The sequence below is a fragment of the Doryrhamphus excisus genome, linkage group LG4 (genome assembly GCF_037039965.1).
Source record: "Doryrhamphus excisus strain RoL-2023G ecotype Guam linkage group LG4, RoL_Dexc_Guam_v1.1, whole genome shotgun sequence".
NCBI lineage: Eukaryota > Metazoa > Chordata > Actinopteri > Syngnathiformes > Syngnathidae > Doryrhamphus > Doryrhamphus excisus.
Window position 1 is genome coordinate 14,601,309 of NC_136360.1, and position 16,460 is coordinate 14,617,768.

Sequence of the window (16,460 nt, forward strand, 5' to 3'; positions counted from 1 at the left end):
GTCCAAAAAGTAGGACAAATCGCAAATCGCATTAAACATTCAAAATCTGTAGAAATAGTTAGAGTATTGTAGTGAAATAATATTTACTGTAGTATAATGATGAATTTCTATGTATTTTAATGTATTTTAAAAGAGAAATGATATGACATTAGGTTTGCAATTTGGATGAAATGTTTTATGACTATTGCCCGATGTTTTAGGTATTTTCATTTGTACATTTCATGAAGGAAAGGTGCATTGAGGCAATTCTTTAATAATAATCGTTTCTGAAGTTTCCTCAATAAGCTTTTTGCTCGCAAACATTTAGAATTTAAAACCAGTATCATGAATAAACAAATCTTATTCTGAGCTGACACAAATAAACAAAAACATGTTAGTGTGAGAGGTCTCACTTACTCACATTTTAGATTTGCTGAACGTTTGTGGGCGAGTTTAAGAGCTAATATGCTAATAATAAAGAAAAATAGTAATACAAAAATATGCTTGCTGACCGTATTGTTTAAATAATGGCGCAAAGTTCCCAAATTGATATCCCTTTACATTAAATTTGATGTAATTATCGTTGTAGTTGCACATTGAATTGTTTACCACAAAGAGATTTCCCACACCTATTATAGATTTAAAAAATATTTTATCTGCGATTAATTGTGAGTTAACTATGGACAAATGTGATTCATCACAATCAAATATTTTAATATATATATTTATATGGTTATATAATATATAATTATCAATTGACAGCCCTAATAATTATGAATTCTAATAAGTAAAGAATGAGGAGAGAGTGATATTAATGTTTGTTTTATTGGAGCTTTGGAGTTACATTTGGAAACATGAAAGAGCCACATTTGTTTGTCTGAGGAAAAAAAAGAAACAAAGCAGATAGAGATGTGGACTATGTTACAATTCAAGTCAATATTCAATATTCATATTCATATAATACACAGCACGTCGTCAGGAAGAACCGACAGAATAGAAAGTGAAAAGTGCAAGATTGCAAAGCTTTCTCCAAGCTCACTGATGGACAAAAAGTCAACAAACTCACATAAAAAAGAAAAAAATAGATATATCCGCCCTGGAGAAAATGAAATGTGTTGCATCCAACCATCCATTTTCTACCGCTTATCTTCACAAGGGTCACGGGGGTGCTGGAGCCTATCCCAGCTGTCTTCAGGTGAGAGGCGGGGTACACCCTGGACTGGTGGCCAGCCAATCACAGGGCACATATAGACAAACAACCATTCACACTCACATTCATACCTATGGACAATTTGGAGTGGCCAATTAACCTAGCATGTTTTTGGAATGTGGGAGGAAACCGGAGTACCCGGAGAAAACCCACGGAAGACCCAGGAAGACCCTCCTGGCATGTGCAAGATCAAAGGTTTTTTTTAAAGAAATAAAGTGAAATATACATTTTTTTTTAAGTTAGAATCTTGCAAGATTTATCTCATTTTTATTTTGGGGGGAAAAAGCTGCAATCATGCAAAATGAAAGTATTTTTAAATATAAATACATCTGTTATTTTACAAAATTGAAATGTGCGTTTTTTTACTAACAAAAATTGTAATCTTGCTGATTTTTTTCTTGCAAAAGTTAAATTAAAAATGGAATCTTTAAAAATGTAAGTATTTTTGGCAGAAGTATTATGTAAAAAATACACAAGCTTTCAAGATTTAAGCTTTTTAAAAACAAATATGTCATCTTTAAAGAACTTTAAAGTACTTCTTTAGAAAAAAATGTTGTAATGTTGCAAGATTTAAGTACTTTTTCCAAGAAAATACATTATTTTTTGCAAAAATATTTATTGTAACAGAAAGAATAGTTTAATTTCTGAAAAAATACTGCAAATCAAAATTTTGCAATATGTAATATAGCAAGGATTTTTATTATAATTAAAAATAAAACCTTTAAGTATGGAGCAATACATCTGTTCTTCATATTGTGTGTTTAGTTTGTTCCCTCATCATGTACAGCGCTGTGAAAAAGTGTTTGCCCCCTTCCTTTTCGCACATTTGTCACACTTAAAGGTTTCAGATCATCAAACAAACAAAAATATTAATCAATGACAACACAACTGAACACAAAATTAAGTTTTAACAAAAAACATATTATTAAGGGGAAAGAAAATCCATGCCTACATGGCCCTGTGTGGAAAATTAATTAAGACCTATCAGTGTCAAAAAGGGTAAAAAGCTATTTCGGGACCCCAGCAAACCATAGTGAGAGCCATTATCCACAAATGGCGAAAAAATTTAACCGCGGTGAACCTTCCCAGGAGCGGCCGGCCAACCAAAATGACCCCAAGAGCGCAGCGACGACTCATACGAGAGGTCACAAAAGACCCCACAACAACATTCAAAGAACCTTAACTTGCCTCAGTTAAGGTCAGTGTTCATTACTCTGGCATAAGAAAGACACTGGGAAAAAACGACATGCATGAGTTCCAACACCAAAACCACATTAAGTCACCTCTTAATTTTGCCAGAAAAAATCTTGATGATTCCCAAGACCTTTGGGAAAATACTCTGTGTTCTGATGATACAAAAGTTTGACTTTTTGGAAGGTCCATTACATCTGGTGTAAAATTAACTCTGCATTCCAGTAAAAGAACATCATAGCAACAGTAAAATATGGTGGTGGTAGTGTGATGGTCTGGGGATGTTTTGCTGCTTCAGGACCCGGAAGACTTGCTGTGATAAATGGAACCATGAATTCTGCTGAAGGAGAATGTGCGGCCATCTGTTGGTGACCTCAAACTGGAACCAACTTGGGTTCTGCAGCAGGACAATGATCCAAGGCATGCCCTTAAAAAGGCTTCATGCTGGAAAAGCCTCCAATGTGGCTGAATGACAACAATTCAGCAAAGATAAGTGGGCCAAAATTCCTCCACAGTGCTGTAAGAGACTCATTGCAAGTTACCACAAACGCTTGATTGCAGTTGTTGCTGCTAAGGGTGGCCCAAGCAGTTATTAGCTTTAGGGGGCAATCACTTTTTCACACAGGGACATGGAGCTTTGGATTTTGTATACAGTATCATAAGTGCTGTGCAGTAAAGTCTTACTTCCTCCAGAGGGCAGCGTGGCATACAGTTTCAAGTCCATCCATTTTCTATTCCACTTATCCACATCAGGATCGTGGGGGTACACTGGAGCCTATTACAGCTGATTTTGGCCGAGTGGCAGGGTACACCAGCAGCCAATCACAGAGCACATATAGACAAACAATCATTCACACTCACATTCATACCTATGGACAATTCCTCCTGACTGTGTGGCCAACATGATAACCACTTGGTCACCGTGCGCCTCCAGTTTCAAGTCCAAGTCATGAAAAGAAAGAATGGAATGGAATGACCGTAGCTGAATGGTGGGCAGGATGACGTCACTGACGACAGAAAGTCAAGTCTACAATATACCATGTATATGTATATTTACTGTACAGTGAAGAAAATAAGTATTTGAACACCCTGCTATTTTGCTATTTCTCCCACTTAGAAATCATGGAGGGGTCTGAAATTTTCATCGTAGGTGCATGTCCACTGTGAGAGAGATAAACTAAAAAGAAAAATCCAGAAATCACAATGCATGATTTTTTAACAATTTATTTGTGTGATACAGCTGCAAATAAGTATTTGAACACCTGTGTATCATCTAGAATTCTGACCCTGAAAGACCTGTTAGTCTGCCCATTAGAAGTCCACCTGCACTCCATGTATCATCCTGAATCAGATGCACCTGTTTGAGGTCGTTAGCTGCATAAAGACACCTGTCCACCCCATACAATCAGTAAGACTTTAACTTGTAACATGGCGAAGACCAAAGAGCTGTCCAAAGACACCAGAGACAAAATTGTACACCTCCACAAGGCTGGAAAGGGCTACGGAGCAATTACCAAGCAGCTTGGTGAAAAAAGGTCCACTGTTGGAGCTATCATTAGAAAATGGAAGAAGCTAAACATGACGGTCAATCTCAATCGGAGTGGAGCCCCATGCAAGATATCACCTCGTGGGGTCTCAATGATTCTAAGAAAGGTGAGGAATCAGCCCAGAACTACACGACAGGACTTGGTCAATGACCTGAAAAGAGCTGGGACCACCGTTTCCAAGGTTACTGTAGGTAATACACTAAGACGTCATGATGTGAAATCATGCATGGCACGAAAGGTTCCCCTGCTTAAACCAGCACATGTCAAGGCCCGTCTTAAGTTTGCATATGACCATTTGGATGATACAGAGGAGTCATGGGAGAAAGTTTTATGGTCAGATGAGACCAAAATAGAACTTTTTGGTCATAATTCCAATAAGCGTGTTTGGAGGAAGAAGAATGAAGAGTACAATCCGAAGAACACCATCCCTACTGTGAAGCATGGGGGTGGTAGCATCATGCTTTGGGGGTGTTTTTCTGCACATGGGACAGGACGAGTGCACTGCATTAAAGAGAGGATGACTGGGGCCGTGTATTGTGAGATTTTGGGGAACAACCTCCTTCCCTCTGTCAGAGCATTGAAGATGGGTCGTGGCTGGGTCTTCCAACACGACAACGACCCGAAGCACACAGCCAGGAAAACCAAGGAGTGGCTCCGTAAGAAGCATATCAAGGTTCTAGCATGGCCCAGCCAGTCTCCAGACCTGAACCCAATCGAAAATCTTTGGAGGGAGCTCAAACTCCGTGTTTCTCAGTGACAGCCCAGAAACCTGACTGATCTAGAGAAGATCTGTGTGGAGGAGTGGGCCAAGATCCCTCCTGCAGTGTGTGCAAACCTGGTGAAAAACTACAGGAAACGTTTGACCTCTGTAATAGCAAACAAAGGCTACTGTACCAAATATTAACATTCATTTTCTCAGGTGTTCAAATACTTATTAGCAGCTGTATCACACAAATAAATTGTTAAAAAATCATGCATTGTGATTTCTGGATTTTTCTTTTTAGTTTATCTCTCTCACAGTGGACATGCACCTACGATGAAAATTTCAGACCCCTCCATGATTTCTAAGTGGGAGAAATAGCAAAATAGCAGGGTGTTCAAATACTTATTTTCTTCACTGTATATCTATATATGCTGTATATATTCCTCAATTCAAAACAAAAATACACTTTCAATCTACACCTTGTCTATGTATTTCCATATTGCACATGTACATTTATATTCAATATATAAATAAATCTAGTCATTTTAGAAAGTCTATCAAACATGGAAGCCTTTAAAAAAACACTCTTGAAGCTTTTAGTGTCTTCTTGTGTGGCACAATTTCACACCTTCATTGTGGGACGGTTTGTCTAGTCCACATGAGACAAATGAGAACCTGGTCTTGTTTCACGCCCCCCCAGAGACCGCGTGTGTGTGTTTGTGTGTGTGTGTTCTGGCCTTCACAGCGCCGTCTCCTTAAGGTCGTTGAGGTTGGCCATGCGAGACCTGGAGGGGCGTCCAAAGCCATGCCCGTTCTGGCCCCCTTTGACGCCCATCTGCTCGGGGTAGGGGTTGCCCTCTGGGCGGCCCAAGGCGGATGAGTGCCAGCCGGGCTCCAGCTGTCCGGGCAGCGGGTAGGCAGACTGTCTGCTCTTCAGCTGCGGGGTGGCGAGCCCCGAGTGACCCCGTCCCTGAGCGTTGGTGGTGCCGGGCAGAGGCTGGTAGCGCATGTCACCGGATGCCGTCTGGTTGGAGGACGACGACGACGAAAGATGGAGGAGCTTGCGTAGCGACTTGAGGGGTTGGCTCTGATTCAGAAAAGAAAAGCCTTGACGTCATCTGTTTTTCACAATAAAAGCATTGCTCCAGGCGTGGACGTACCGGCGAGTGGGAATCTGCAAGCTTCTCCGGCCAGTCCTTGTCCCGCTCTCGATCCTGGTCCCGTTCTCTGCTCTTGTCGCGGCCCCGGTGGCGGCCGCTCTGGTGAGACCTGGACACCTTCTGCAGGACTGCCTCCTCGCTGGGGACCTGCCCCACAAGACAAGGACTCAACACACTTTTTCATCGAAAAAACTTGCAAAATTCAAGCATTTCTCCTTCCCAAAAAACACTGGAATCTTGCAAGACTATTTAAAGTGTTTTATTATGATAAAGTTATCTTGGAACACAACTAGCAATTAAAGCATGTTTCTTTATTGAAAAAATTGGACTCTTGCAAGATTAAAGGTTTTTTTTTTTTTTTTAGAAAACAGTTGTAATCTTGCAGGATAATTTTTTTTTCTAAAAAAAATTAATCTTGCAAAATTTGTCTTTTTTTTCTTATAAAAAAAGTTGTAATCTTAGGATTACTACAAGAACCATTTACTACAAGATTTGTAGTTAATATACAAGTCTGTTATGTAAACGGAATACTGTTGCCATTTTTATGAGTTATTATTTTTTTAAATATGTATATCCAATGACGTACATTGTTAGCTAGCTCATATTGACTCGTTTTGTCACATATTTGGTCAAATATGTGATCATGTTTCACATAAGGATGGGAAAGGATGGGCAAAATGTCCTAAAAAGTGCAGTCCCCCTTTTAAGTGTTTTCTTTTAGGGGTGTCAATCAAATAAATCAAAATTAATCACACTTTGTCTACAGTTTACTCAGAATTAATCACATTTAATCGCAGGTAAAAATAAGTTTTTATCTATAATAAGTAGGGTAAATATCTTTGTTGTAACTTTGTTGTAACTCGATGTGTAACTACAATGATAATTACATCAAATTTTATGTAAAAGGATATCAATTGCAGAACTATGGGTCATTATTTAAAACAATACTGTCAGCAAGCATATTTTTGTATTACTATTTTTCTTTATTATTAGCTTATTCCCTCTTAAACTCGCCCACAAATACAAAATGTGAGTGGGCTAAGGGCTTATCATGAAAACAGGGCAAGATGCTGCGACTTATCATCAGTGTACGTGTTCATACATGATCACGACATGAATATCAAACCATGCAACGTTGTTAGAGGTTTTTTTTTAGAGGGCTTCATAGACAAAATAAGTGGATCCCAATGACGGCATTGTAAGCTAGCTGAAATTAACTCGTTTTCTCGTGTTATAATGCACAGAAAAGGGAAAGAAATATGTTTTCATGTTTCGCATAAGGTATGGCACTTCCACTTTAGGCGCCTTAAGTTTTTTTTTCATTTTGGACGATGCTATTTCAAAAGGATGTAGCTTAAAAATGGTTAGAGATAAAGCCATACTGTAAATTAGTATCACCCAAAGTTTATGATGGAAGTAAATTCACCCGTCTAATGTGCATAATACGATGTCACCAGGGTCTGAATTTGTCAGATCCCCATCTCCACGATCATCACACCATCCATCCATCCATCCATCCATCCATCCATCCATCCATCCATCCATCCATCATCATTCCTCCAGGTCATTGTATTCTCAGGCCACTCCAAAGCAAAATATTGTCAAAAGTACCGTATTTTCCGGACTATAAGTCGCTCTTTTTTTCATAGGTTGGCTGTTCCTGCGACTTATAAATGAAAAAACTGTTTATGTTACATAAACACTGGACACCTTTTCTGTTCATGTTTATTTTTTGTGTAGCTCAATAAGCATTGTGTTAGCATATCTTACACCTATTCAGCTTGTTCTCTATTCTTTTATTACTGTTAGAACTTGCCTTCCAAGAGGACGTAGTGTCTGTTTTGGTTAAGTAGTTTGCAAAATAAATTACCCACAAAGAATGCGACTTATACTCCAGTGCGACTTATGTATGTTTTTTCTATTATGCATTTTTGGCATTGTGCGACTTATACTATACAACTATACTCTGGAGCAACTTATAGTCCAGAAAATACGGTATATGCTATTTAGTTTAATTTATTTATTTATCTCGTATTTTGTCTCGAAAAATAGTTGTAGGTATTCCGAAGGTACGTCTTCGGAAAACAAAAGTTGTAATCTTGCAAGATTTCATTCAGAGAAGAAGCTTCAATGTCCTTACAGACCCGAAATAAGCCTAACAAGTCCCCTATGACGCTTGTCTCAAATTGTCTTTTCATGACATCATGATGGAAAAACCTGAGACCATAGTGACCCGCCCCTAGCGAGGTGAGCCTGTCCCGTCAATACACTAAACTACTTTGTAGAAAAAAAAAAGTAGGCTTCACTACATATCTTAAACTGTCCGTCAGCGAGGTAGGCTAAGCTAGCATGATGTTAAATTGTAATGTTAGCACTTAGCGTTACTTAACTCTGTGTCCATCATGTTGCTACATGCTATATGACGATGCAGTATATGCAGTGCAGGTATGGAATTTGTCCGTGTTTTTGCTTCTAAATGGTGACGCGTTCGTGGCTGTCTGACAAGCACAGGAAGTGTGAAAGTGCAGTAAAAAAGAAATTGCAAGCTAAAAATAACCTCATGCGGTTGCCTGCTGGCCAGATTGCGTGTATTTGCGCTCCGTCGTCAGCTGCGGCCCTCCTTGCTCCAAACTCAACAAACACACATGTTAAAAATAGAAAGTGGCTTGAGTTGACACCTGTTTCATGCTGCAGCCATTGCAGTTACACACACACGGCCGAATGAGTGTCATCATCGAGAAACCAAGAATAACATTTGATGTTACATTATCCTCAGAGAGTTTGAAGAATTCCAGAATTCTTGCTTTATGGTAATCATCACACTTTACGTCCCTGCGCATGAAAATCTTCAAAACATTCAATGGCCCATTCATGTTTCACATAAGCATTGCAAAATTCCTCCAAAAAGTGCAGTTCCCCTTTAATTGGTCAGCAACCATGTGGCTCTTCAGCCTCCCTTTGAAATGTTCGAATATTTTTTTAACACCCCAGTGGGGAAAATGCACATCTTTATAATGAGTTAAAAAACTTCCTGTGAGACCATGAATGCATCCTGGCTGAGTTCTCACTGGTGATTGGATGAGCAAACAGGATGCTTCAGTTCTCTCTCACACAGGTAATCATGGAGGAACAAAGTACATATTTTTTAATTTGACATTTCTAAAAAAAATAAATTTGAGATAATAAAAAAAAAAAACAGGAGACCCGAGTTCAATCCCAACCTCGGCCATCTCTGTGTGGAGTTTGCATGTTCTTCCCGTGCATGCGTGGGTTTTCTCCGGGTACTCCGGTTTCCTCCCACATTCCAAAAACATTGGTGACTCCAAATTGTCCATAGGTATGAATGTGAGTGTGAATGGTTGTTTGTCTATATGTGCCCTGTGATTGGCTGGCCACCAGTCTAGGGTGTACCCCGCCTGGGAGACAGCTGGGATAGGCTCCAGCACCCCCGCGACCCTCGTGAGGATAAGCGGTAGAAAATGAATGGGCATGGGAACTTCTTTGCACAAGAGTAAACAAATCAGTTTCCAGTAATTTACACATATATTTACACATATATTTATGTAAGTTTATCTCCAATACTAGTGATCAATACTACTTGATAAACTCGATAAACCCTTACTGGTTGGCATCCCTTACACATGCACACTCACCGCACTTTTATTTCTTCTATTCTCTTCTTAGGCTTTAGAAGACCTTCTTTTAAACCTAGGTTTTGCGGCTCCAGGCTATTTTCCTTTAGTGGGCAAGGGGGTAAAATGTCTCTTTTCATAGTAAAGGTTGCCGACCCCTGACCTCATCAATCATTGTGTACGAAGGTGAGCAGGTATTTAGCAGGTTGTTAGCCTAGTCAATCATTGTGTGCCATGGCGGAGGACTGTCACTGAGAAGTTATGTTTTTTTCTGTTTTGGGACTAAAGAGAGGCTGATGGGACATCACAAAAGAGTTGCATGTTTACTATGGGGGGGGCAAGTAAACCGGATGTGACGTTGGAATGCCAAACTCACCATTTGAGGTTTTTTCTTTTTCTTCTTCATTGCTCTGAAGAAACCCTGCTTTTCCTTTTCCTTGGATGGTTCAGCAGTATTCAGCACCACCGTGTCTGGACCCGTCCTTTTGAGTCAAACAATCTGTATTAGTAGATGATGGACAGCAAGCGGCAAGGACAAACGATACTTGGAGGTGGAGGTGGTTACCAGGGGTCAAAGGCTGGCTGGCGCTTGGAGTGGTTGGCCATGTTTACGCCGTCGGCCGCCATGACCGATCCCCGCCCGAGGCCATCGTGGAAGGAGTTGTCTGGCCGAGGAGACGGAACTGTTCCAAATAAAGACATTGCCTCGCGTTTTTATGCGCCAAATGCAAAGAAAGACATTCACTGCTTCTTCACAATGTTAGCAGATTCCAGTTTTCACTTTGATATTTGAACCTCCAACCTCAAATGGCCAAAGGGTGTAACATTTGGCACTCAAACAAAAGCCAAAAACAGCGTGATGATAACCATAGAAGCAGATGAAACTTAGTTACGGTTCTGGTTACTCAGTACAATATGAGTAAAACAATTACAGTCCATGTTACACAATTAATACTTCCTTTCAATTACCGCTGGGTCACAAAATTACATTTTTTTTTTACTAAGCCCTCGAAACTTTCACTATATGCGTTACATTAACGCCCAGTTTGGACTCTTAGGAAAACAATCAGACTGCACTTATGGAATAACAAACAAAAAACAGACTGTGTACATATATTTATACTGTATATTCTGTATATTTTGTATTTTTCATTCTTTTTTAATAGATGTGTCTGCACCTACTTCACCAAAACAAATTCCTAGTATGTGTTTGATCATACCTGGCAATAAACCATTTTCTGATTCTGATTCTGATGTACTGTACCTTCATTGAAATGTCATGAATAATCAGCTTCACTTGTTTTAATGCTGACTCAGTACTCCTTACCGCTGTTACAACATTGGTTGTGCTGCCGCTGTGTTGTGCAATGAAAGCTTGTAACCAGACGTAAAATAATCACATGTAATGTAAACAGGATGATTTCGCAGAAAAAAAAGAAAACCCCAGCAGACTGCATAACAAGGTTCCATCTGTGGCAGACTGAACCAACCTCTGTAGAAGCTGCCCACCCTGCGAGGCATGGACTCACTGTAGATGTTACGGTTCTCCTTGGAGGAGGCGCTGTCGTCCGCCTGAGACTCATTATACAAGCCCACCTGAGTCACAACAGAGAAGGAGGGCGGGGTTAGCCTGCGTGGGACCACGTGAACACATTTCAGAAAAAAATTAAGTGTGTATGCACAAGAGCCCTGGTGAGGAAAGTGTGCCGTAATTGAAGCGACAGCTGTGGTGGCAACACTCGTACATTGTCACGCTCGCGCAGAGCAAAGCAAGCCGAGAAAATGAGGAGGCATCTGATGACAAAAAGAGAGACAGAAACTTCCACCCACGTCTGCACTCTGGAAAGATGTGGATGTGGGCAGCAGAAAGAATGGACCTTCCTTGCATTGAAAATGGAGGATGATGGATGGATGATGGAGGATGGGGGATTGATAATAGGGGTTGGATGATGGAGCACTGATAATGGGGGATGGATGGATGATGGGGGATTGATGACGGCGGATGGGGACAATTGATAATAGGGGTTGGATGATGGAGGATGATGGATGGATGATGGGGGATTGATGATGGAGGATGGGGGATTGATAATGGGGGTTGGATAATGGAGGATGATGGATTGATGATGGGGGATTGATAACGGGGGTTGGATGATGGCGCACTGATAATGGGGGATGGATGATGGATGGATGATGGGGGATTGATAATAGGGGTTGGATGATGGAGCACTGATAATGGGGGATGGATGATGGATGGATGATGGGGGATTGATAATGGGGGTTGGATGATGGCGCACTGATAATGGGGGATGGATGATGGATGGATGATGGGGGATTGATAATAGGGGTTGGATGATGGAGCCCTGATAATGGGGTTGGATGATGGATGGATGATGGGGGAATGATGATGGCGGATGTGGGCAATTGATAATAGGGGTTGGATGATGGAGGATGATGGATGGATGATGAGGGATTGATGAGGGATTGATGATGGAGGATGGGGGATTGATAATAGTGGTTGGATGATGGAACACTGATAATGGGGGATGGATGATGGATGGATGATGGGGGATTGAAGATAAAGGATGGGGGATTGATAATAGGGGTTGGATGATGGAGCACTGATAATGGGGGATGGATGATGGATGGATGATGGGGGATTGATAATAGGGGTTGGATGATGGAGCACTGATAATGGGGTTGGATGATGGATGGATGATGGGGGATTGATGACGGCCGATGGGGGCAATTGATAATAGGGGTTGGATGATGGAGGATGATGGATGGATGATGGGGGATTGATGATGGCGGATGGGGGCAATTGATAATAGGGGTTGGATGATGGAGGATGATGGATGGATGATGGGGGATTGATGATAGAGGATTGATGATAGTGGTTGGATGATGGAGCACTGATAATGGGGATGGATGATGGATGGATGATGGGGGATTGAAGATAGAGGATGGGGGATTGATAATAGGGGTTGGATGATGGCACACTGATAATGGGGGATGGATGATGGATGGATGATTGATAATAGGGGTTGGATGATGGAGCACTGATAATGGGGGATGGATGATGGATGGATGATGGGGGATTGATGACGGAGGGTGGGGGCAATTGATAATAGGGGATGGATGATGGAGGATGATGGATGGATGATGAGGGATTGATGACAGAGGGTGGGGGCAATTGATAATAGGGGATGGATGATGGAGCACTGATAATGGGGGATGGGTGGTGGATGGATGATGGATTGAAGATAGAGGATGGGGGATTGCTAATAGGTGTTGGATGATGATGTGGCATGGATGATAGGGGATTGCTAATGAGTGATGAAGGGTGAATGGATGATGATGATGGGGGATTCATAATGGATGATGGGGATAGGGGGGTGGGTCACCTCAATAGCGGCTGAGGTCAGGTGAGGCGTAGGGTTAGGTCAACATTGCACACACAGAGCAAGCAGCCTGACATTTGCAATGTCAAGGCTTCTGACATGTTGAAGTAGAATTTAAAATGCATAGAATGTACTGAGAGGCTGCACAGTGGACGAGTGGTTAGCGCGCAGGCCACACAGCTAGGCGACCCAAGTTCGATTCCACCCTCGGCCATCTCTGTGTGGAGTTTGCATGTTCTCCCTGTGCATACGTGGGTTTTCTCCGGGTACTCCGGTTTCCTCCCACATTCCAAAAACATGCTAGGTTAATGGGCCACTCCAAATTGTCCATAGGTATGAATGTGAGTGTGAATGGTTGTTTGTCTGAAGTGCAGAGTTACAGTGTGCATAATGTACTTTATATAAAAAGGACCAAGTACACAAAGGTGCTTCCAGGTGACCAAAAACAGCTTATCAGTTTTAAAGCTACACCTGCACACACACACAGGTGTGGGTGTGGGTGTGTTTACGAAAAGCACTTTGAAGCCATGTCTCATTTTCAGCATTGAGGATAGATTTTAGACCTCTGAGACTTATTTAAAATATTTGAAAAGAAAGTTACAATGTTGGGTTTGTTGTGGGCAGACTGACCCTGCTCATGTCCTCCTCCCTGGAGGCAGAGTGGCGAGGTAACGTGCGATGCTGCAGCTGAGGGGACAGCAGCTGTAGACTGCTAGCCCGTGTGGGGACACCTTGTCCCACCAGCAGACCTTCCTCGGCCCCATGAGTCCTCTGGTGGTCCCTGCGTACATACATGGAGTGGCGGTGCGGCCTTTGTTGAGAAGAGAAGGGGCTGGTGTAGCCCTGCCCGTAGGACAGCTGGTCATGTGGGGCGGACAGGGAGTGGGCGTGGCTCCTGTCCACGCCACCCTCCCCTGGCTCGAGACTATCTGGCGACTTGGCCTCCTCTGAGGCCTTGTGCCGGATGGACGAGCGCCTGTAGGAGGAGTCCAGGGTGTTGCTCTCACGGTCTGACCGCATGCTTCCTCTGGCGCCCAGGCGGTCTATCCTGCGTACCGCAGGGCTGCTGGGGGCCGTGAGGTCCAGGCAGCTGGAGGGGAAATAGCGAGTAGCAGGCTCATCGGCGTAAAGGTGTATGTCATTCAAATTCCCCACTGACTTGGCATCGCTCAGTGTGCCGTAACTCTTGGACAGGTTCAGGTAGGAGAACTTGGAAGAGGAAGGCGAGTGAGCGTCCATGTAGCCATGCTGGCTGTGTTTGTCCCCCGATTGGAGGGTGTTGGTCTTCCCCTCCACGAAAGAATGGCGGTGCTGCTGCAATCGAAAGTTGGACTTGAGGTACTTGGCCCCGGGCCCATCTGAGCCCTTGGAGCCCAGGCCGACGTCAAAGTCGCCCTTGCCTTTGGCGTCATTGGGGGTGAGCAGGTGGGGCAGGTTGGTGGCGGCCAAGTCCATGTTGCAGGAGGTGGAGTGGTTGAAGAGGGGCTGCTGGTAGCTCTTGGGGTGCAACGTCGGGCTCAAGTTGATGGCCGCTGGCATGTTGCCGTTGAGGAAGCCGTCATTGCTGGGGTGGAGGTCCTCATGGCGGGGCAGGCTGGAGCACTCTCTGGTGCTGGACCGATGGCTGCCTGAGCTCTTTCCCCCGTGACTCCTGGACAAACAGACAACACATCACAGCTTTTATTCCTATTTTTTAACGGCGCACCAGTTCAATACATCCACATTACGTGCTTGTTTGCATTAGTGCAGGGCGTTACCCCCCGTGGGGCTTTGAACACCTGTTGAAGTTGATTTAGATGTGCATTCCTGTCTGAACCTCCTCTAACAGAGCATGAATGGAAGCTAACGGGAGCTTAGTTTAGCATGTCTGTGCGGTGATGTTTGCGTAACTGGATTAATATATTTTTACCCTAATGTACGGGACATTTTACAATGCCTGATGAGACGTGCAGGTTCCGAGTGAAAAAAGACTAGAAGCACATTTATTCTTCCACCCAGTCCAGCTCGCCTTACGGGCATTATCAACATACAGATAACACAGCTTCAAAATAAGAGCATGTTTTGCCGTCTAACTATGTAACAAATAAATAAGACTGCCATAAAAAAATAGCTGGAATTGCATGGGTGACTACATCTTTCTTCATCACAAGCACAGACATTACGGTTTGTTGAAGATTTCGTAGCAATCTTGTGCAGAGGCTGACATCCCATTAGAAATACATTAAATACAATAAATACATGGGCTTTACCATTTGAGACAAGTGTATTTCATTGTATGGGTTACGGTTTGTAGCTTTTTATACAAGACTCTGAATTTAAATACCAAAATATTCATTCATTCATTCATTCATTTTCTACCGCTTTTCCTCACAAGGGTTGCTGGAGCCTATCCCAACTGTCTTTCTTCCTTCGCGGAATGCGAATCGACACAGAGATGGCCGAGGGTGGAATTGAACCCTGGTCTCCTAGCTGTGAGGTCTGCGCCCTAACCACTAGACCGCCTTGCCGCCCTACCAAAATATTTCATTTATAAATACGGAATCCCATTTCACGCAAATTCACTTTTCATGGTTGTGTCTGGAACCATTTAATTATGTAAACGAGGAACTGTACAGCTGTATGCCCTGCATTAGTGGCATGCCTGACCTGCTGGGGGTGGTGTCTCCATGGTGAGGCTTTCTCTTGGAGGATCGTGCAGGCGTGGGTGTGGATGGGCCGGAACGCTCCACCAGCCTCAGGGTCTGGAAGGCGTGGTGGTTGAGGCTCTGCTCCGTCAGGAAGCGTTCGGTGGGGTTGAGCAGCAGCAGACTCTAGTGCGCGCACACACACACACACACACTATGAAACAGCAGTGCTGTTACGATTCATCGTAATTCCTATAAGAAGTCACACTGATGCTGCAATTATTAGTCTTTCATGAGCGGCAAACAACAACATTTGTTGTTAAGAGGCTGTTGCGGACGTGTCCTGATGTCATGTTCTGCAAGTTCAAGGATCACATGACGCAGTACCTTCAACAAGTCCAGCAGGGCTCCCCCGATGATTCCCAGGTAACGACGCTCCAACGTTTGGGGATGATTAACCGCAGGGAACTAAAGAGAGGAAGACACATCACATCAGTCAATCACCATCAGTCAGCGTACTATTTAGTCACTTTTAGCTGCTCTGAGATGTCAAAGTCAAAATCTTTTTTTTTTTTTTGTCCCGTCCAGCCATTGGGGCAGATAGTATTGTAGTCTCGATAGTCTCGAAGATAGTATCTTCGAGACGCTCCCCTTTGGCAGGAGGCTGCGGTCCATCAGGACCAAAACCTCACGCCACAAGAACAGTTTCTTCCCGTCTGCTGTCAGCCTCATCAACAAGGCCCGGAACCCCACCTGACACTCTTCACACCCCACCTCTGCCTCATCCTGCCACTTTGACACTTTCACTATATGTGTTACATTAACGCCCAGTTTGGACTTTTAGGAAAAACAATCAGACTGCACTTCCGGGATAACGAACAAAAAACAGATTGTGTACATATATTTATACTGTTATTCTGTATATTTTGTATTTTTCATTCTTCATTTTTTATTCATTTTCATTTTACATTCTTTTTTAATAGATGTGTCTGCACCTACTATACCAAAACAAATTC

The 16,460-nt window shown here is 42.8% G+C and overlaps 1 protein-coding gene across 1 annotated transcript in view; it reads right to left on the reverse strand.

Moving 5' to 3' along the window:
• Window positions 1-5,046: 5,046 nt before the first annotated feature.
• LOC131129797 (cyclin-dependent kinase-like 5) overlaps window positions 5,047-16,460 on the reverse strand; it is a 42,709-nt gene continuing 31,295 nt past the window's right edge. The window contains exons 10-17 of the mRNA XM_058073670.2: window positions 15,832-15,912; window positions 15,467-15,630; window positions 13,451-14,471; window positions 10,913-11,018; window positions 9,988-10,105; window positions 9,799-9,904; window positions 5,791-5,937; window positions 5,047-5,717 (exon numbers count right to left, since the gene is read on the reverse strand). Coding sequence (XP_057929653.1) covers window positions 5,370-5,717; window positions 5,791-5,937; window positions 9,799-9,904; window positions 9,988-10,105; window positions 10,913-11,018; window positions 13,451-14,471; window positions 15,467-15,630; window positions 15,832-15,912 — 2,091 coding nt within the window. The 3' untranslated portion in view covers window positions 5,047-5,369. The remainder of the gene's footprint in view (window positions 5,718-5,790; window positions 5,938-9,798; window positions 9,905-9,987; window positions 10,106-10,912; window positions 11,019-13,450; window positions 14,472-15,466; window positions 15,631-15,831; window positions 15,913-16,460) is intronic.